Raw genomic sequence first — 23,344 nt, 5'->3', positions numbered from 1 at the left:
CACTTCCCGATAGTCATAACAAACAGCAATACAGTTTTTTGCACCATTACTAAATGAAATATCGCTAAAGCAGACTGGAATAATTTTCAGACTAGCACCCAAAAAAACACCATCTTTTAATACTCCAACAGTCGGAAGATATAGACGAGGCAATCATTCTCCTTAATAACTGCATTATTAAGGCTGCAGAAAATCATATAAAAAAAATAACGATATGCCTCTCTAAAAAGCAGTACCACGGTGGAAATCAAAACGTCAACTAACTGTACGTCAATGCAAAATGGCCCTCAACAGATATGGAAAGAGCAAAAGTCAAGAAAACCTGATCTGTTTCAAAAAGCTAAGAGACAAAGCGAAATATGCCCTTAAAAAAAACAAAAAACACTGAAAAAATTTTGTTTCTATACTTACTAGTGATACTCTACCATCTCAAGTTTGGACAAAATTAAGATAAATGAAAGGTCATAAAACTCCTTCAAAAATTCCAGCAATATCACTAAAGGGAAAAGTTATAACAGATAACCAAATAATTGCTCAAATCATGGTTGAATGTTTTGCATGGAAATTTAGATCTGAACTCGAACAGACGTCACCGTTCAACTCTTGACAAATTAGTGCTATTACAAACACAAGTACAATACTCAGTACAACACTTCTTGCAATAAATAATATTTGTTCGAGTATTTGTCCACTAGTCAAGAACTTAATATACTCAGATGACCTTATTTTATATTGTCAGGGAAAAAATACAATCGCCACATATAACGTGCTCCAGACTGCCGCAAATCAACTTAGCGAATGGTTAAAAAAACTGACTAGGCTCTTTCAACCACTAAATCAAAATTAATAAAGTTTAGCAAAAGAGCCTGCAGTCAAGGTCCAATTATCACCCTTAACGGAACTCCATTGCATCACACAAAAAACTCGGTTGAACGTGTGGGGTGCGCACAAAACCATCTTAATATATATAGAGAGCTTTAATCTGCTCAAAACTGGACTTTATATATACGTCTGCATCAAAATATGACTTTGCTAAAGAAAAGCTACTGAACTTTGTACAAAACACTTCCATTCGTCTTTGCTTAGGCGCTTTTAAATCTAGTCCAATAGACAGCCTTTACTGCGAGTCTAATGAACCACCTCCCTTGATTCGACGGGAGTATCTTCCACAATCTTCCTTTGCTTCCGTATCCGCAAATCCATCAAATCTAGTCTATCTTTTAATTATATCAAAATCGCTCCGGAGACCACGCAATGAATCCAATCAATAATAGATATCCAGAAATTAACTCGACCTTACTAAAACACATCCTTTTCCAATCGCGGACACTCCTACTTGGAATAGACAAATTCCACATTCAATCACTTCTCTTTTAGTATGTAGTAAACACAAAACCTCAAGCCTTCTAAAAGATAACGCTTCATAAACAGGAACCAATCCCAAAAAAATTTGTATACAGATGCCTCCAAAAGCGAAGGAGTCATTGGATGTGCCGTTACCACATGTGATGAAATAATAGAATCATCTTTATTACCAAATTTATGCAGCGTATACACCGGAGAACTCTATGCGATACTAGAAATATCCTTAGTTCAAGAAATTCATAGGACTTACTAGTGTAAATTTCACTATCATCTGGCTACCATCCCATATCGGCATCTCCGCTAATGAAAAAGCAGACCAAGTTGCCAAACAAGCTTCTTGTGTAAACAGTGAACACATCAAAAGATGAACTCGAAAAAACTTGAAGATAGCTTTATACATAAAAGAGAATTAACACGCTTTACAATAGAGAGTAAGGAATAGAAAATTCTGCATAGGGAAAAAACATTTGAAGATCTTAACATTTTATAGTAACTGGAATAGTGATAAGATCTCGTGATACATGCAGAAGAATTCCCCATAATTGTAGGAGACATGAATGCAAGATATCCCACCTAAAATGACCGTAATATTAAGCAGATAATCCCCAGGTGTATTAAAAGATCCATAAAGTAGCCAACTATCAGAGGAATAATGGGTAAAAATATCGCAAACATGACGGAGATTCCCACCACAGAAGAAGTAGAAAGAAAGGTACTGGAATTCGAAGATATGGTAAGAATGCATGAAACAGAAATACAACTATAGAAGAAACCCTAACAATAAGTGACAGATTCTGAGTAATAAACGAAGAGCTAAAAAATCTCTTGAGATAATAAATAGAATATATATGCGAGCAAACAGAATTGGAAATCAAGAAAATAAACATTTGGCAGGTTAAACCACGAAGTAAAACAAAGACTTACGGAACATAAAAGCAATTGAAAGAAAGAGTACATCTTCTTCTTCATGTACCATGTCCTTTCAGCACGTTGGTTACCATCATAGCTATCTTAATTTTATTCACTGCCACCCTAAATGGCATGCTTGTGTCAATACCATACCAATCTCGCAAGTTCTTCATCCACGAAGTCTTTCTTCGTCCTGGACTGCGTTTGCCTGCTATTTTCCTTTGCATAATATTTTGTAGCAATCTATATTTGGGACCTGTCAATGCCAATTTTAGGTCTCTGTTACATAATACCTTGGACATCCTTCTAAAAGCGGCTCTGCTCTGCTCAATTCTGGATCTAATTTCACCATGACGCTCTGAATTACAGATTAACTGATATCAAAGGTAAACAATTTGATCAACTTGCTCAAGTTTGGTACTATTTACATTTATATTCATCAGGTAGGTGTCCGCTGGTATAAATGGTATTAAAAAACAAAGTTATAGTCTCTAAAACATTGCTATAATTTATAAGCTTGTATATTTCACTTGGAATTTCATCAGGACCTCTCGATTTGCCAATTTTTTATGAGAAAAAAATTTTCAATGACCAAAACGCTTGTGTTACTTCAGAGCGTGTCATTAGCGGTCCGTCGCAGTTAGTAATATCCGGAGGTGAACTAATCCTATCGTCTTCGAATAGGTTCGTAGTGTAATTTTCCCATTCTTTAAGTTTGTCCTCTATTTCAAATATCAATTTTCCTTAACTGTTGTTATAATTTTTTTTAAGCTCTCATCGACATTCTATTCTCATTTCCCAAATTAAATTTTCGTTCAGTTGTCTTTGCACCGTTTCCTTAAATTTCTCGTCTTGTGGTTGGGATATATCAATATTTTTGGGAGACTTCTTTTTGATCATCTTATAATCTTAATTGTTTCAAATTTTTGCTTGTTTTTGGTGATTTTATGAAGTTTCTAAATCGATTTTTATTAGAATGAAGTCGATTTGGTTCGTAGTAATTTTATTCTCTGATTCTGCGTTTGATTTCCAGGTGTAGAGGTTTCTCGCTGGTAATTTGAAGTGAGTATTCAATATAATGAAATCGTGTTCCTGGCAGAACTAAACAAGTCGATCTCCACGTTCATTTTTATTTCCCAAGCCATGATTCACCACAATATTCAAACAGCGTCCTTTGCCGACTTTGGCGTTAAAATCTACGAGGACTATGGTAGTTTCTGCTGCTTTAACAAGATTTACAGCATCAGTAAGATCTTTGTAAAATGCATCTACATTATCTTCTTCAGTGGATGATGCTGGGGCATAGACCTGAATTACGTTGGTAATTAACGGATTTGAATTAAATTTAACTAGGATTACAAGTTGTATCCAAACAAACCATGTCTATGGAAATAATTGAAAATTCTAATGGAAAGTAGAAGGAATTAATGCGCTACTTACATGGTGAAAATGGTATATTCTACACTACCAAATACAAAATAGAAGCAATGAAAATATGCTTAGAAAGAGATTGAAACGAACCCAAAACCCAAATCAACAAGCCGAAATATTCGATACTGAAAGAGAATGGTCAACTGAAGCTCAGTATATAAGAGTAGTACTTGACAATGTACTGACATTCACTTCACATGTGAATGTCACAATAAATATGACAAAAATAATCCAGATTAGCCGGACTAATAGAAAGTCAAGTAAGAATATATTCGGATTTGAAACAAAGATCAGACTAGTCAATTGTATTATTACTGACATATTGCATGACAGCAGTCACACACAAATTCTTAAACGGTTTATTATTACTTGATCTCGTCTACTTGTGGGGTTATTTAAAGAGCTGTTCACCTTTGGGCATATTGGGTTTAATTTGGTTGCTGAATTTTCCCAGTAATGTTGCCAAATGTTATTGCAATGAACTTTAATCAGATGTTTCGTGTCACTATAAGGATATTTTGTAATTTTTATAGTATCTTCTAAATTAATACGGCTTGCAGTTGCTAGTTGATCTGCTTTTCCATTTCCCCAGATTCCAGTGTGTGATGGTACCCAAATGAAAGATGCGTCCTTTCCCATGGAATAAAGTATTTCTAATTCATTTTTTATTGCTTGTATAATATGATTTCTTGCATAAATTTGCTTTAATTTCAATAACGCATTAAGCGAATCTGCAATGATTACGCACTTCATCGTGTTACTCGTTCTGAAAAAAGTTAAGGCTTTTAATATAGCTGTGGTCTCGCCTGTGCGTATACTATTGTAGGTGAGTGTATGCTGTAGAAGTTTTCTTCATCAGAATAGTAAGCAGTTCTGTAGATAAGGTAAACCCAGTTTTTAAGGTAAAAAATGAGGAATGCTTCACGATTTTGCGTGTCATCCTCGCACAGGGTCCATGCTAATCTTCTCTATATCGTTCCAATTTTAGTATATGTACCGCCGAAGCGAGTACGCTGGAATCTTTGTATTGGCTAAAAGAAGACTATATCAAAAACATATTACTTATCAGATCACCTAGTAAATTTATATAGAAACTGCATAAGGATAAATGCAAGGATACTTGTGATGGTGATGTTCGAGATAAAAACAAGAACTTTAGGACAGCTATTGGTATTTTGGACATATACTTTGCACAAAATATTTGCAAACTTCTAATTTCCCCCAAGTTATCCTTCCTAAATTCCATTCTCAGTGTACTGAGACTGAGAATGGGATTAAAAATAAACGCACAGAAAACCAAGTATTGTACTAGAACAGGCAACCAGATACCTAGACTATTAATTGATGATCTGGGCTCGCTGCTGACCAAAGACAATAATGTCAGCGAAGAAATTTAAAGAAGAATAGTGCTTGCCAATAAGTGCTATTATGGCTTAAGGAAACAGATGGCCCCAAAACTACCCAGAAAAATTAAAGTTACCATATATAAAACACTAATAAGGCCAGTTTTAACATACAGGTCAGGAATGTGGTCACTTACACAGAACGACCAAGAATTGCTTAAAAGTTTCGAGAGAAAAATTCTAAGGAAAATATATGGAGGAGTCCAAGAACAGGGTTTGTGGCGTAGGCGCTACAACTTTGAGTTATACAGACGTTTTGGGAAACCTGACGTTGTAAAACGTATTAAATTAGCACGCCTTCAATGGATAGAATATGTAATTAGGCGAGATGAAGATGCAACGATCAGAAAAATTTTCGACCGAAGAGGACCAGTGGAAAGACGAGCCAGAGGAAGACCACAACTTAGGTACCAAGATAACATAGAGAATCCGTCGGAGTTAAAGCATGAAGAAGAGTTGCCAGAGACAGGGGCGAATGGAAGATTGGTCTGAAGAAGGCTTTGGCTCATAACGAGCTGTAATGCCACTGATGATGATACATCCTAAATAAAGATTTCATTAAAACAAGGTTAGATTTAATTACATTTATATTTGAAGGTATCTACAGAAAATGTACATAGGGTTTATAATACAATATTCATAAGTACAAATAACGTAAATAAATATTTATATTACAATAATAAATAAGTTTTGATAATAAATTTAATACAATAATATAAAAACAATATTTTGATATTTAAAATTACTTAAATGTCATAGATTTAGGTGAATATAATAATAACATATAGTTTTAATATATAATACTATTTACCGAACTGTTTTTCATAGTTACTGTTTGAAGCTTTTACTAAAACATCTTTTTTCTACATAACGAAAGTATATAATTTCATTAAGTGATTATTTATATATAACAATGACTAATTCAATACTACTGAGGAAAAATCAATAGCTTTACTGAACAATTAAAATACTTGGCCACCAAAATACGTTGCACAATTTAAAATAAATATTTATCTTGCAAAATTTTACCTTTTTCTCATTATTATTAGTAGAACTGTTATGAAATGATAAGCAACTTAAATATTTATGTATTATAGTTATAAATAATATCTTTTAACAATAAATATTACAAAAAAATAAATTATGCTTAATATTTTTACAAGTACTTTTTCTCAAAAACATTACAAATATATTTTACACAAATTAATTGTTATAAATTTTGTATAATTATAAATAAAAGTAGTAAAATTAAGTATGTAAATTGTAATATGTTAATTATATATACGTTGTGTACCAATTAATTTGTTTAAAATATATTTGTCATGTTTTCAGTCAAGAAAAGTAGGTAATTGTAAAAATAATAAAAATATTTCAAGAATTTATTTTTAAAAGATATTTATAACTATAATACATAAATATTTAGGTAACCTACCATTCCATAATCTTTTCGACTAATAATAATAAGCAAAAAAGTTAAATTTTGCAAAATAAATATTTATTTTAAATTGTTTAAACAAGTTACTTGGTATTTACTTAGCGTGTGTTGGTGCGTCCAATGATGATTCCATGTTAAACTATCAAAATAAGCATATTATTTAATATTTAAATAATTAAAGTGCCTATTGAAAATGGCAAATAGGCTAAACTTTTAAGAAATAATTAAGTCTTTTATTTATAACACACCGAAAACCCGGGAATTGCCTGGAAACTCCTAATCAGATCTTAAATGGATGGTCTGAATCGTACAAAAACCAGGATACAGCTAATTCTGCAATGTGGAGGTTTCAAATTAAATGCTTACAATGTTGCCATATTAACCAGTTTTCTAATATTATTAGCCACTCTGGTTTTTTAAATACAACATTGTGTATTGGATTATTATTAAAATCCCCATTTCAATACGAGTTTAACCATATGTAACACTTGGTACTTTATCTAGTCACAAAATTTTTAAATAAATAAAACTTCTGTGCCAAATAGTTTTGAAGTAATTCAGTAGACATTAATTCATAAAACTAACGATAACTTGACGTTTATTGAAAGGTTTTATAAAATAAATTGTGTTGACAGTTGTTTTATGTGTTTTTAAAAGCTGTACATGGATGTTTTTAATAATGAAAAAGAGCGAATTACTGTTTTAATAATAAGGGCCTACCTACGGCGATAGAAAAAGATTTCATAGTGAAGCAGCCAACTTGTTCAATGATACTTTTCGAAAACATTCTCGTATCCATAAGGCGACGGTACAAAAAATTGTAAAGCTCTTTGAGGAAACCCAACGAGTAAACTGTTATAAATTAGAGAAAGACGGTATTAGATTTAATTTCAATGCAGGGCATCTGTCGTTCTGATGATACCTAATGATGTTGAAATACGTATAAGCGGCTGGTGGATGCCCTTTATTGAAATTAAATCTAATACCGTCTTTCTGTTTTAGTTCTTTACTCGGTTTTGAGTATTAGAAACTAAATTCATTAAGAATTTTTGACATGATGAACGGCATGTGAAAATTATTGATTCCCTTGTCGACTAATTTATCAATCTGTCTGCTTTACAACTTGTAGAAAGCACAGTGGTAAACATTAGGATTTCTAGTGTTGTTATAAATTACAATAAAACTTAAGACTTAATGGAGAGTTTTGTTGAAGATCGACGTATATCCTCACGCAGAGCTGCACAAATACATAATGTAGGCCATTCTTCAGCCTTACGTGTATTACATAAGTATTCATTTAAACTCTACAAAATCCAGTTGTTGCAAGAATTAAACGAAAATGATTAAGAACGCAGATTACAGTTTAGTGAGGTAATGATGAATAAAATTGTAACTGAGGAGAACTGCGTTAAGTTCCTTTACAAGATATGGGGATTTCAATAAAGTTACAATATACAGAGTGTTGTATGTAGAAAACCAAACTGATTAAAAGACCAAACATATGGTAAATCTGGCAACGTTACAAAGAATCTAATTTTAAATCTTCATATGGTAAAATGAGTGTATCTCTGATTTTTTATAATTCGGAACATCCGTTTAGGAGACCTAATATGTCTATAAATTGAGACTTATAATAAATTGAGTGTTTTTCGAGCCTTAGTATACAAGCTATGCATGGTACAATGAATACACAAGGTATGATACATAATGTTCCAAAACCGGTTCGCTTTCGCGCATGACGTAGTCAAGAACGCTTATTCAGGCAACATTTGAATGTAGTATAGGAAAGACTTTTGATTTTAAGTTTTTTATATAATTTGGCTAATTTAATTATAGTAATTATAAAGAGATGATAAAAGTATGTTATTATAATATTTTAATCATAAATAAAATTTTGAAGTTAATCTAAATTTATTGATTTTTGGTACAGTTATTTTGTTAACATAGATATCGTTTATAAAACAAGTTTTAATTATCTTTTATTACACGTACGTGCAGGTTAATTAACTTATACTCCAGAGTTCGATATTTCAGATGTTTAAAAAGATACAAAAAACTGGTAATGAAGGTACACAAAATTTGTACGTATATACCTACTGAACAAAACACAAAATCAAAATAAATAATGATACAGTCAACTTTATTTAAATCGGATGAGCTAGCTGGCCATCGAATATTGTAGTGTAGTGAGGTCACACAATATTGCACAACATTTTAAATGACATATTTTGTAATATTCAAACATAAAATTATCTTGGTAATGTTTATAATAATGATAACATTATATATTTTAATAATGATAACATGATTTAACAAAGAAAAATATCTTATTCTGGAAGATGCTAAATTGATTTCTTCCGAAACAGTTCTTATTGCAAATTGCATAGCAGGCTGAGGCTAGTTTCTTACTTAACAAATAGATATGAAAGAACCATTTAAGGTTGCTGTCTAAAAAAATAACAACAATTTTGCAGTAACATGTTAAAAAGCTTTAACTGATATATTCTTATGAATTCTGGGTCTTCGTTAATCTATAAAATGAAAGATATTATAATGGAGTTTTTTCTAGTTGCATAACTATGCACATCACTCAGTTTATCCAAATGTTTTTAAAAGCACCTATTTTTAACAGCGATGGTTCATAAAGATGTGGAATGTTCACTTGCGACGTGTATATATTTGTATAAAGAGACATATGTAAGCATATATCTAAATTATTTTTCTATTATAAAATAAATGACTCAGTCAGTATTAAGTTACTTTAAAATATATTTATTATCTCATAACTTGCAATTTGCAGATAACCGATATTATCGTCGAACTTTTGTTTTTATACAAGCCTTGTGTCTTGCCGGTGTAAAGTCGTTTGAAGTCGATATTTATTGTGTTTTGCGTTTGAACTTATTTGTGCCGTATTTTCATATTATTATATTGTTTGATAAGTAAATTTTGCATATAATAATCGGTAGGTTATAGTAATGCGTATATTTTTTATTTTACTAAATTTCATTATAACTCATCTAAAATACCATATTCAATTGTAAAACAGATTTTTCTTTATTGTAATCTATTTTGTTTTTATTTCAGTAAAACTGCTGGGAAATGAGTGACAGTGAAACCGAATACGCAAATCTACTACTATTTACCTATTCACAGTATTTTCTCTGCAGAAAATTTTTAAATTTCAAAGGATTTGCATACAGAAAAAAAGCTTATATTATTAGTATATGTATGAAAACAAAAATAAATATTTCGCCTGAATCCCTAGGAAAAGTAAAGGTTTTATGCTACTGAAAATATATTTTTTATTCAATTATAACCAAAACAAAACATTTAAAAAAAAATTTGATCATTTTTTAACCATAATTTCAAAATGTTAAGCTGTAATAATGGGTTCGAGGTGGTTCGAGCGGTCTTGACTACGTCACACTCCTGGGCCAGCTGTCAAATGTCATGCGCAATATCATACCTTCTGTATTCATTGTACCATGCAAGCTATGCATATTAATTATGCTTCTTCTGCATTTGTATTTTTTGGTTTAAATTTTTTTAACATACTTCAATAATATAAATAATTTATTAATGTAAAACAGTTGACCACGTCTGATTTAGATCTCTCCTCCCTGTAAAATAGATTATAATAGAAAATAGATTATACCTGCTAATGTCTTCGTTTAGAATTTATATATGAAGACATTTGGTATATATTTCTTTTGAAACTTTTGATGTTTAAAAAAAATTAAATGTTTAAAAAATTGAATTGTTTTTTTTTTGCGTCAAACAGTAACTGTGTAGTACGTTTCTTAGTTTATGAATACATGTTGTTTGGGTAGCTAAGCTATGGTTATCAGTAATAGTGCATTTATTTAGTATAAGTACGGTGCTTTCAATATTTCAACGTTTTCAATCTCAGAAAACCTTCGAAACTTACTTTATAGGTACACATTACTACTATGAAAAAATATAATTTCCGAAAACCAAGTAGTACAAGAACGTATAGTGATAAAAGCGTTGGCAGTTCAGTATATGTATTATGTATATCAAAGTGGGTGTTTCACAGATATATGATTTAAATATGAGCACCATCAAAATCGATTTTTTGGAGGTTTTATTCATTAAGACTCTTTACGATCTTATAGTAGGTAAACAGCCAAGACTAGATGCTTACAAAAGTTTAAAAAAGCGGAATTATTCAGTTCGAGAATTACCTTTGTTTCTAGATATCACACGGCTTTTTATGAGATTTCCTAGCGACATCGCACAACGTAAGAGAGTTTTTGAAGACGTATTTTACGTCGTCCTTTAGTAAAACTACCTTTATTTTGACATATACGCATGCGCAATGCGCAATACGCATCTCTTATTTTGACGTAACCTATCAAATTACGTGTAGAAAGAAAAAATATGTCTAACTTCACTAATATTTATACAGAATACACCTTAAGACAATTTGAATTTTCATATTTATTCTATATTATGTAGTTAGGCTTTTTGTGAAAATACCTACACTAAAATTGCAATTTTCCGCATCCATTGAATATATACGAAAACATTAAATACTCTGACGAAAACAAGATAAGCAGATATATTTAAAATCAAAAGTTGTTTCTACAACAAAGAACTTAGTTCATAGAACAAAAGTCACAATGGGAGTTTTCAGGGCAATAATACCTACTGTACTCAGCGTGATCCCATTGTCCTCAAAACACACATCTGCATCATAGTTCAGTTTACACCAAACTCACCGCAAACCAAACATATTTCAGTGTTTTCGGAAAATCATTCAAAACTGTCATCAAATTCGTTGTCATCACATTTTTTAAAATCATCTTTATCTTCTTCGAAAGTCGATTCTTTTTCTTCTTCTTCGCGCGACTAGGATTACTCCTGTTTGTCTGCCTCTTATTCTGTTTCAGTCGTTGTTGACTGTACATTATATTTCCACCTTTTTGGCGGCCTTCCAACGGGTCTTCTGCTATACGGCTTGTTGTTTTTACAGATGTTCGCTAATCTATCTGGTCCCATTCCGTTTACATGTTCGTTCCAGTTTTTTTTCTTGTTTTTATCCACCTGTTAATATTTTGAATTTTGCATTGTTCGCGTATAGTTCTGTTGGTTGTCTGTCTCTTAATAATATGCCCGCTATTGATCTTAATACTTTAAGATCGATTTAAGTCGATTCTTCAAAATTAATTTATCTTCGACACCTTCTTCCTTTATTTGCAGCCTTGCGTTTTAATGCACCCAATTTTACTTGGGATTTATTTTCTAGTTTACGCTTGGCTTTAAGTCCCTAATTTCTTTTTTCTTCTTAGCTTCTTCCAAAACCGTTTTCATAGGGGTACCAGTCATAATTACTGAGTGTTGTTTTCTGGAATTTTTTGGATTTGGTTTATCATCATTAAATGATTTTGAAAGAGGTGATACAGATTCCAAAATGTCTTTGAAATGAGACAGACTCTCAGTGGATTTTGGACAAGAATTTGGTACACCATTTGTTTTCAAACTACCAGGTAATGGATTTTCATAAATCCCACTTAAATCTAAGCTGATTGTTGTCTTGGCTCTAAATTTCTGTACCATATCTTTTGGAATAGTTTTTAAAATCTGACACAGTCAAGTTTTGACACAAGTCTCGTTGTGTGCTGATTCATCAACATTTTCACAGTCAATGACAACTGAAGTTTGAGTGTCTTGTTCAGTGACAAAGTCTATAACAGCAAATTTTTCAGGGCTGTACGGTAAGATCCCTGAAGCACTAACCCTGAAACTCCTTTATATTTATAATGGTAAATTAATATAATATTTTTTTTTTGGGTAGTCAAATAGTAGTTATTGTATCTTTGAGATGGTGAAAGTGGCCGAAGTCGAGTGAACAGCGAGTTCATACATACTAACAGAATTCTGGTCCTCTAGGATCTTCTTCTTTTTCCTGTACTATATCCCCATTGGAGGCTGGAGAACATTCTGGCCCACATAAGTTTTTTTCACAGCAATTCTAAACAGTTCTAAGGATATTTTACCTATCCACAGTCTCAGATTTTTTAGACAAGCGATTCGTAGCCTACCCGGCCTTCTGCTTCCTTTTAAATTACGATCCCACTACCTATTAGGAAAAAACAACCAAATCCATAATAAATGTCAACCAAATCCATAATAAGTTTACTCTACCTCCAGACATCAAAAAATATCTTTATCCAGAAGTACCCAGAAATACCTAGAGAAAAATTATCCCGAATTCCAAACATATACGGTCTTCCAAAAATTCATAAGTCCAATGTCCCTCTAAGACCCATTGTCAGTACATACAACTGCCCCACTCAGAAATTGGCAAAACATCTCGCCTTATCCTTACAAACAACAGCCGAAAACGCCCGGTCCTTTGTCAAAAACTCTTTTTATTTCATTGATCTTCTGAGAAATATTTCTATTTCACCCTCAAATATACTTGTTAGTTTTGACATTGTTTCTTTATTCACCAACATTCCTATCGATGAAACCATTTCCATCTTGAATTCTAAACATCAAAACCCCCAAGACACATTATCTCTTATAAAACACTTCATGTCTAGTGCATACTTTTCATTCCAAAATTATATCTATCGTCAAAGGTGTCCCAATGGGATCTCTCCTGTAATAGCTGATATCTACATGGAATATTTCGAAATAACAGCTTTGTCCTCATCAAATCTCAAACCCACCTGCTGGTTACGGTAGGTTGATGACACCTTTGTAATTTGGCCTCATGGTAAAGACATGTTAGATCTCTTCCTCTTCCACGTGAAGGGAATACATTCCAGTATTCAATTCACGATGGAAGTTGAGTCTGAAGTGTCTTTGCTATTCCTTTATGTTTTTATTCAGAAACACCCACCTTACAGTTTTTCCTATTCCGTGTACCGGAAACCCACTCATACAAATCGTTACCTCAATGCCCAATCACATCATCACCCCGCCCAACTTAATTCAGTTATAAACACTCTTGTTTCCCGTTCCGTAAGACTTAGCGACACCAATCACAGATTATCCAAAATTAATTCAATAAGACAAACACTTTTACAAAACGGCTACCACAAAACCCAAATCAATAGAAGCATTCAAAAACATCTAAACCACATTCCATCAAAAAAAGAAACTTTGCCTCCTGATCAACCCAAAATCTTTCTACTTTTTATTAAAGGTGTCACTGACAAGATCAGTAGAACTCTTAAATCTCTAAAGACCAAAAGAAAACAAAATTTTCACTACTCACTTCAAGTTGTTCAAGCTCGTCAGATCTATAAAAGACCAAATCCCCAATGAAGACCATAGTGTCTACGAGATACCTTGTTCCAGTTGTTCATATACATACATAGTACAGACAAACCGACGAATCCATAACCGTATTTACGAACATTCTATTTCTGTAAAACATTCCGATACTACTTCAGCCCTAGTCCAACATCATATTCAGACAGGCCACAAAATAGATTTCGAAAAAAATATTCGCTCCTTAAAATAGAGAATCATTTGTGAAGCCATCGAAATTGAAAATCGGCCTAACTGCCGGTAACGTGGCAACCGCTGTTCAGCACCCCCCGCCTCAACCCATCCCGCTCAGACCGTTTCCGCGCATACCGTTCCTGGGCATACTGAGAGTATAAAAGCAGCTACACAGGGTAAGACCGGTCATCCAGCCCATCAATGAGAGGCTCTCCTCTCTGAGCAGGAGTTACACTATTCGCACCATCCGGGGCCAAAACCTCAGAGCCCAAAGCATCCTAAAAACTACCTGCTCATCCATCGGCAATGTATTCAGAAGAAAACCCAAACCCAAACTCCCTTTCCTACCCGCTATTCTGTTGGAACTCGCCAGATACGAACTCCCTGATGAATACATTGACATACAGGAGGCAACTCCCCTCTATTACCGTCGTCGCATTCAATACTAAATGCTCACTTCGAGCCTGCATAGACAGGGGGGGATCGGTTTTCTGTGGTTTCCCGATCCCATTGCACAACGATACCTGTCTATTTGTCGAGGTACCAGTCCACAGCTGCCCTCTCGCACCGCGTACATACATTTACTAATTTCACAATATATATACATAAATTTAAAATACATATATTCACTAATCTCATTTTTAGACTCAACAAATTCTAAAAAGAACCGTTTACCTACATGTTTCTCGCCCCCGATTGTCCAGGCTCAGCTGAAGACAGCCACCGAACAACAAAGAAGCTAACACACCGCACACCAGTGGACACAACACCAAAACCAGTGCCAAAACCCACAAGAACAAAAACACGTCCTGAAGAGGCAAAAGCCTATAGCAGGACAACAGAAAATACCCAAAAACACAAACAACCCAAAGCTCAAAAAGACGAACAATGGTTACAAGACCGGTCGTCACTCGACACTGAGGAGTAGGCAGATTGAGACCTCAGTGCCATTTGACGAATCTTGTATTTATACAGAACACGATATTGGTACGTCACGAGTGAGCCGAGTAGGCAGATTGAGACTCCGAAGTCAAACGGAACCGTATCCCTCTTGACAATGGCTTCAAATTCTCAACGCGGTTCTCCCCGAGAACTTAGTAATTTTCATTTTTTTTTAACTAACACGTGGAAATTAAATATAAAAAGGAGATATGGTGGATGAGTGATACGATTGAAACTGCATCAAAGTGATATCAATTTTTTTATAACTTCTACACAGAGGTAATTTTCACAACTACTTTTTTCAGATAATTGAATATTTGAGATGTTCTTATAAATTTCTTATAAAAAGAGACTACGAAGTCTCGCCATTTTTGGTATAGCTCATATTTGAATCATACACTTGCTGTTTTGCCCTTATATTAGAATTCCTTGTAACTATCTTATAAAGTTAGTTTCGAAAATAATTTTCTACTAAATTTAAGACAGAATTGTGCAAATAGAAAACCTCAGATTGTTAAAAACAATAAGATATTTAAAAACACCCTGTAGAACAGTTGAAGTGCCGTTCTTGCTTATGTTTAGAGAATTTACACAATCTGTATTAAATCTTAATTTAATTATTTTACATGAATATCCTTCGGAGATCAGTGGGTGACGTTATCATACTACACTGAGGACACACCTTTTTGCTACCCTGAAAATATAAAATGAGTTTGGTAAGATTAATATTTTCTATATCGTATTTCTTATGTTTCATAACACACTAAAGAGTCTAAAATGCTGACCAGTTATACTATATTTTAAAAATAATGTAGAGTAACTTCTCAGAAAAGAAACTAATTAGGTAGGTATGCATATTATACTAACTATGCTTGACCTGCAATGGCAATATTTCAGCTATAGCTCATATTTTGTCGTCTATTTAGATAAACAATTGTATTCATCACCCGTTTACCCTAATACGTCTTCCACCTTCTATTTTTAGAATAATGGACGATGAGATAAGTAAACAGGTTATATATGTACATTAAGGAATTACATTAATTTGTTAGGATTCGTTTATCATAATCAGAATAGTTTTGTCGAGTCAATTGTAAGCGAATAAAAAGATTTGACATTATTATAGTGTGATTTTTGTGATAGTTAATAGTAAGCGAATCACAATCAACTTGTGATTATTTTCGGCAATATAATATTTATAATATTGTTGGCAATATGGTTGAAGTGTCGTCTATAGCAATGAAATGCCGTCTCGTCGGAAAAACGGGTCGAACCGCCTTTGTGTCCTCGTACGCTCTACACAAGGCTTCGACCGTCGCAGATGAAGTATTCTCTGCTAAGTCATTGACTATGCTTTGATAAAGACTAGCTATATCTTACATACAAAATAAAACACCATTTGAAGTAGTAGAAAAATCAGTCACGGAGTCTTGAGGTTGAAGAATAGGAACAGAGCCCCAGTAGGAGGACTCCCAGAGTGTAGGTGACTCTAGGAGAACCTGTGAAGGATAGCTGAAAATCACCCGTTTTTATATATGCCTGTGTAGCGATTTTATGGATTTCCAGGTCAATTGGCAAATAGGAAGGATTTCGAGGTGGGGCGATGCGCATCAGAGTGTGCACTAGTCCGCGGACTAAGACACATGATGACATCCCCCTCCTCTGAAGACACTGTGGTTGAAAAAAAATTATTAAAGTACTAACAGACTACTATGGTAGAAAATTACAATTAGACTAAGTCAAAAAATGTTCGGGCACTGCACAACACAACACCTACAACACATTTCAGGGAGCGGTGGTGGTGAGATCATTTCCTTCCTCTGTAGGTGCCATCCTAGGTCGATGTAATAACTCCTTCGGCGGGAACGTTTTCTTCTCAGGCATCCAGTTCTCATCTGATATAACCCGCGGTGTTTCTTAGTCGAGTGTACCTGGGCCTACTTTTTGACTTGGACCACATATTGGTGGGGCAGGCATTGACTGGGCCTACTCCGGATACCTCCTTAGTTTCCGCGACTTCCAACTTCAAAGAATCCTGGCTCGTCGGAGAGATCTGGTACACTGAAGGCATCAGGTCTGCAGAAGGTCTCGATGACGGAATGTTAAATTTTAGGGATTTTCAGGTCAATTGACCAATAGGAAGGATTTTGTGGTGGGACGGTGCGCATCAGAGTACGCACTAGTTTTTACAAGCAAATGTCGTCTTTGGATAAAGTTTTACAAGCTATTACCGATGATATTGATTTGCCCAAAAGTAGAACCAAACGTTGGAAAGTTTTACATGAATTAAACTTCAAATAAGAAAATTTGGCATCCGAAATCTTCTTCTTCGAATCTGCGAATCCGAATCTTCGAATATGAAGAAATTGTATGCTAGAAACGAGAGTTCCTATCCAAAAATAATAACCGTAGGACAGAAAACAAGAACCATTTACTATTTAGATGAAAGGTGGATTATTGAAAGGCGTCGTTTAGGAAGTTTCTCGTGCCATTGATTATCGCAGCTATTTATTCACCTCCCAGTCATAATATCCTAGTTGAAGAATACGACAGCTTCTTCCAAACTCTTGGCTCGAACTTCCTGGTAGTAGGCGATTGGAATGCCAAAAATACTTTATGGGGATCACGACTAACTACAACAAAAACATTTGTGCCTCACATTAAACATTAATTTAATTGAGTTATACAAGTCAGTTTTTAGTGAAATTTTCACAAAGTGTTTATTATCACAAGATCCACAACCGTGAGTACCTATTTTTATTGGTCATCCTTTGCGAATCCCGATATATGCAACAATTGGTTATATTGCCGTTCATATCAGCAAACAGGCAAAAAAACTGGTTTAATTTATCATTTGTCGAATATCGATTATCTACCTACAAAGTATAATTGCTATTTAATTGATTTGGTTTAAATCGAAAATTGGACGAAAAATAATTAATTATGCCTGTGTGTATAAACTGTAAGCAATCTACCATAAACACTCAAATTATAAAATGTTCGGGATGTATGAATTCTTTGCATACTTCATGCATTGGCTTACAGGGCGAGGATGTCAGTCGGATTACACGAATGCGTAGTAAAAATATCAAAGTACTATGTAATACTTGTAGCAACGGAGAGGACAAGTTTGTTCAATTAAAGCAATTTTTAACGAATCTTGTGGAAACTAAAATGCAGGAGCTGGAAAGGAAAATAGCTAATATTAATTCTACAATACAATCCGAACATCAGGAAGAGATAATCGAAGAAGCCATGGACCGTATTAATCGATCGCACAATATCATTTTGTATAACGTCCCAGAAACTAATTCTGCTATGGAAGATAATAATAAAGTAAATGATATTCTAACTACAATACAAGGTGGTAATGCAAATCCGATTTCTGCAAGACATGTACACAGAATTGGTAAACGATCTAATAAGGCCCGTCTAATGAAAGTGACCTTTTCAACACCCGCGCAGGCTAAGTCTATTTTGCGTATCAAGAATAAATTAGCCACATCTACCTTCTCTGCTATTTCAATTTCTGATGATAAAACACCTCGACAGAGACAATACCTAAATGAACTCCGGACAGAACTGAAACGTCGAACAGACAATGGAGAACAAAATCTGATCATTAAGTATGTAAGGGGTAGACCTACCATAGTCAGTAAAACTGAGAGCTCTTTAAACTAAATGTGTCCAGCAATTCCAGATCAAGTAAATCCCAACACGTTGAAATTACATGTTATTACCAAAATGTACGCGGCCTTAATAGCAAAATTTCATTGTTTAATGACAACGTTAGTGATTGTGAATTCGACATCATAGCATTAAGTGAAACGTGGTTACGCAGTGATGTTTCGAGTATGGAACTTTTTCCGAATAATTATGTCGTATACAGAAAAGACCGAAAATTCCATGAGGTGGACAAGGTGAAGGGTGGTGGTGTAGTGCTCGCGTTAAAAGATTTCATAACATCTGAAATATTGGACACTACGGCTTTCGACGCACAATTTCCACTTATTGATCTTATTATTGTCAAGTGCCGGATTGGTTACAAATATTTTTATATAGTTGTTGTTTATTTACCTGATAGGTTAAGTTTGGTAGACTTTGAATATTTTCTCGATTGCTTAGGGCAATTTGATTACTTAAATAATGACTGCATAGTACTAGGCGATTTCAATGTTTCAAGGTTTATAGATAATGATATGTCTGATTTCAAAACTTCTGTAGTTTTAAGTTTTGCGGGCTCTACTGGCCTTAGACAATTTAACAATGTTGTTAATCACTTGGGTAGACTGCTAGATTTGGTCTTATCGCATTTCATTTGTGAAGTTAAGCATGATGACTCACCTTTGGTCTATGAAGACTCTCATCACCCAGCTCTTCTAATATCATTTACGGATATATTTGTAAAAGAGCCTAAATTTAGGTATGGTTTGGAGCAGTTAACTTACAACTTTAAAAAAGCCAATTTTCCTGCTTTATATCGAGAACTATATGAAACGGATTGGAACTCTCTGGATACTTCTAATGACGTTAATGAAACTTTAAATAACTTTTACGATAAGATTTTTTCTGTGTTCAATAAGTATATTCCAGTTTACAAAAACTTTAGCCATAAATACCCACCCTGGTTCGATGCTGATATCATTCACAACATCAAATTAAAAGCAAAGTTTAGAAAAAAGTTTAAACGATTCAAAAATCAGTGTGATTTGCTTGAGTTTCAACGGTTAAGACACCTTGTCAAATCAAAAATCAGTTTGGCCTACAATGTATATGTCGAGAATATACAAATTGCCTTATCCATCAACCCCAAGAAGTTTTGGTCGTACGTAAATTCAAAAAATAAAAGTTCAAGAATTCCTGGTGTGATGAAATATAATGACATTACTACCTCCGACCCACAAAATATTGTGAATATGTTTGCAGAATTTTTCAAGAGTGTTTTTCTGTCATCAGATATTAATTTCAAGGCTAACTCTTCCTTAATCAATGCAGATTACTTAAATTTTTATCCTATTTTAGAGTCTGAGATAATTTTGGCTAGTAAGAAATTGAAAGACAAAATGACGTGTGGACCCGATAATATTCCATCCTTTTTGGTTAAGGATTGCATAGGTGCCTTAACTGTGCCACTATTAAAAATTTTTAATTTATGTCTTCTTAACAAGGAATATCCGAGTCTCTGGAAGGAGTCAAAAGTGTGCCCAATATTCAAAACTGGTGAAAAGGGTCAGGTAGAAAACTACAGACCAATTTCCATTATTTCCAATCTATCGAAAGTCTTTGAAATAGTTTTGTATAATCGTATTTACTCACGCACTCGTAATCAGCTGTCTCAATATCAACATGGTTTTGTCTCCAACCGGTCCACTGTGACAAACTTATTAATGGTCACACAATATATCTCAGCGGCCCTAGATAATAGAAGTCAAGTTGACGTCATATATACTGACTTTACGAAGGCGTTCGACAGAATTCACCACGGCGTATTACTTTCTAAATTATGTCTCTTTGGTCTTTCTGAGGATGCCGTGACTTTTATGAGGTCTTACTTGTCAAATAGAACGCAGTTTGTTGCTTATAATGGTTACAAATCGGAAAAGTACCTAGCTTCTTCAGGGGTTCCACAAGGTTCTAATCTAGGTCCATTATTATTCTTGTTATTTATTAACGATCTGTGTGAATTAATTTCTGCACCATGTTTATGTTATGCCGATGATTTAAAGATTTATTCATTGATAAGTGACCTTAATGATTGTCATTTTTTGCAGAGTGAACTGAATCGTGTACATGAATGGTGTAATGCAAATCATTTGAATCTTAATGCCAATAAGTGCAAAGTAGTTAGTTATTCTAGGAAACAATCTAATTTATACCATCCTTATATTATCAATGGCAATGAACTTGAACGTTTAAATAAAATTAAAGACCTTGGAGTTACATTTGATTATAAACTCACCTTTGTTGAACATGTAAATTTAAAGGTTAAAGAAGCACTTAAATCTTATGGATTCATAACTAGAAATAGTCGAAATCTCACTAATATTAAGGCAATTAAATTACTTTATTACACTTTTGTACGCTGTAAACTGGAATATGCCTCTGTCATTTGGTCACCTTTTTATGATGTACATATCCAACTTATAGAGCAGGTGCAGCGTAAATTTTTAAAATTTTTGTCTCTCAAAATTAACGGCATATATCCCAAGAGGGGCATCAGCAATAGTGAGTTGTGTAGCGGTTTGGACGTAGTATCATTAGAATCTAGACGAATTAATGCCTCCCTAATATTCCTGTACAAGCTACTACATAATCTCATTGACTGCCCTGATATTCTTCGACAAATAAATTTTAACGTTCCATCTTATCCAGTGAGAAATTCAATTACGTTCAGAAATACACAAGCTAGAACTAATCTTATGTTAAATTCTCCTCTATTTCTCATGTGCAACTATTATAATTCCTTAAGTGCTTACTGCGATATATTTCACTGCAGTTTAAAGCAGCTTACTAGGATGGCTGAGATCTACCTAGGTGATTGAGTAGTTTCTTTATGTAAACGTAAAATACTCGAAAAATGTGTTATTTAGTTAGTACTTATGAATTATTAATATATCATTTAATTGTAGTATTGTATTTTGTCCTATAAATGGATTCTGTTGGACAATAAACGCTATTATTATTATTATTATTATTATTAAAAAAGGTAGAAGTCTACATCGATCATTACAGAAAAACAATTCATTCTTCTTATCCACAGGACAACCAACATACTGGCCATCAGATAACAACAAAATTCCGGATCTTCTAGATTTTGCAATATTTAATGGTTATGACACCAATATCTCCTGAAATATTATCATCTCCGGATTCAAAGCTACAAGAATTTACCCTTTCAATCCATCAGTGATTTCAGAGAGCGCTTGTGCACCTTCATGCCTAACCGAGCTTGAAAATGATGAAAATGAGCAAGACTCAAACATTTTCACAAATCAGAAGAAAATTACAGAAGGTGAACAAAGTACTTCTGTAGCACCGATGAATCAATCTTCAGCTAAAAGAATCAAAACCTTACTTCCTAAACGTTCTTCCAAATACCAAGATGTTAGCTCTGTAAGTGATGATTCTTCAAATTACTCGATTCATGACACATCAAGCAATGAAGATATGGGACGTGTACCAACTGTTACCTTTGAAGACACCACATATAAGCTAAACACGTCCTTCACAGAAATGTTATCCACTCTCAAGATTAAAACTAAAAGGATTCAAAGAAAAAAATCCATTAATTCACGAGCCCAAAAGCTAGTGATTAACTTGTTTGATGCTCCTTTTGATAAAGGCGATGATGCACCAAAATCTATTAACGTCTCCAAATAAAAATGAAAAAGAATCTTCAAGGAGTGAAATTGTTGATCCGTAACTACCGTTTACAAGCAGTACAATTAAGAGGCCATTAACAAAGTTATCACAGCGAGGTCTGTCCCATAAGGAATCATGGTACTACTTCGTTTGTGACGAGGACCAGATCAGAGATATGAGGATGTGCTTAGCCTGTGAATGGTATGTGCATGAAGAATGCGTAGGACTTACACAATCCGACAAAGACGCATTTATCTGCCCAAAATGTACTTTTTAAAAAATATTCATTTTGTAAATAAATAATTCGAAATTATATTGTTTCATTTTCCAACACATTACGTAAAATAAATTTGACTTTCATTTGCAGTCAGTTGTAATTATTATTTTTAACACGAATGAACACAAAATAGTTTATTTTTATTGACCTTATTTGGAACACCTGCCCCTAATAAGGGCAATTTGCAAAAAAAACGTAAAATTAAAAACAATTAATATGTATCACAATATATCAGTAAAAACAAAAGTAGTATAGGTTGTCGGTAAGTTAATTGACATCTATTTTGTTATTTTCTAATTCAACTGCCTCCTTTAAAAAAAATTTAAACGTTAACGTGGGTCCTTATTTGGGTGACCTTCCTTAGACGGTTAATATAGATCGTCTACACTTTTAGTTTCGTCATAGTCATCCATTAACACAGTTCTGGATCTTTAGCAAGATTACCAGTTGTTTAAAATTATAATTCCATGTCAGTTCTATATTGCTAATTTGGTAGTAATAGACAAAATGAATAATTAAGGCGGTACTAATAGTATCATCCCACCAAGCGAACTGTACTATTATTTTAATTCGTTAGTGTAAAGACGGCGGAAGTGGTTGGTTACTAATTGATTTTTAAGTACCTCCTATTTATTTTTAGATTTGATTTAACACACTTTGTAAAAAAGGTACAACCACATGATTCACCAAGAATTTATTGGACGTGAGAATTTTGAAGGTTTGGCCTGAACATTTTTT

The 23,344-nt window shown here is 33.7% G+C and overlaps 1 protein-coding gene and 1 non-coding gene across 3 annotated transcripts in view; both read right to left on the bottom strand.

Annotated features, from left to right (window-relative positions):
- Nucleotides 1–4,610: 4,610 nt before the first annotated feature.
- LOC140452574 (U6 spliceosomal RNA) lies at nt 4,611–4,717 on the bottom strand. Its single transcript, XR_011952217.1, has one exon. It is a non-coding gene; the product is annotated as a U6 spliceosomal RNA (small nuclear RNA).
- Nucleotides 4,718–15,528: 10,811 nt separating this feature from the next.
- The window catches only part of LOC140451858 (E3 ubiquitin-protein ligase Rnf220-like), a 466,577-nt gene continuing 458,761 nt past the window's right edge, over nt 15,529–23,344 (bottom strand). For both annotated transcript variants that reach the window (XM_072545768.1, XM_072545767.1), the window contains one exon: nt 15,529–15,661. In XM_072545768.1, coding sequence (XP_072401869.1) covers nt 15,590–15,661 — 72 coding nt within the window. In that variant the 3' untranslated portion in view covers nt 15,529–15,589. The remainder of the gene's footprint in view (nt 15,662–23,344) is intronic.

The sequence above is a fragment of the Diabrotica undecimpunctata genome, chromosome 10 (assembly GCF_040954645.1).
Source record: "Diabrotica undecimpunctata isolate CICGRU chromosome 10, icDiaUnde3, whole genome shotgun sequence".
In the NCBI taxonomy this organism is placed as follows: domain Eukaryota; kingdom Metazoa; phylum Arthropoda; class Insecta; order Coleoptera; family Chrysomelidae; genus Diabrotica; species Diabrotica undecimpunctata.
The sequence above is the reverse complement of the archived record's forward strand: the minus strand, read 5'-3'. Positions and strand labels throughout refer to the sequence as shown.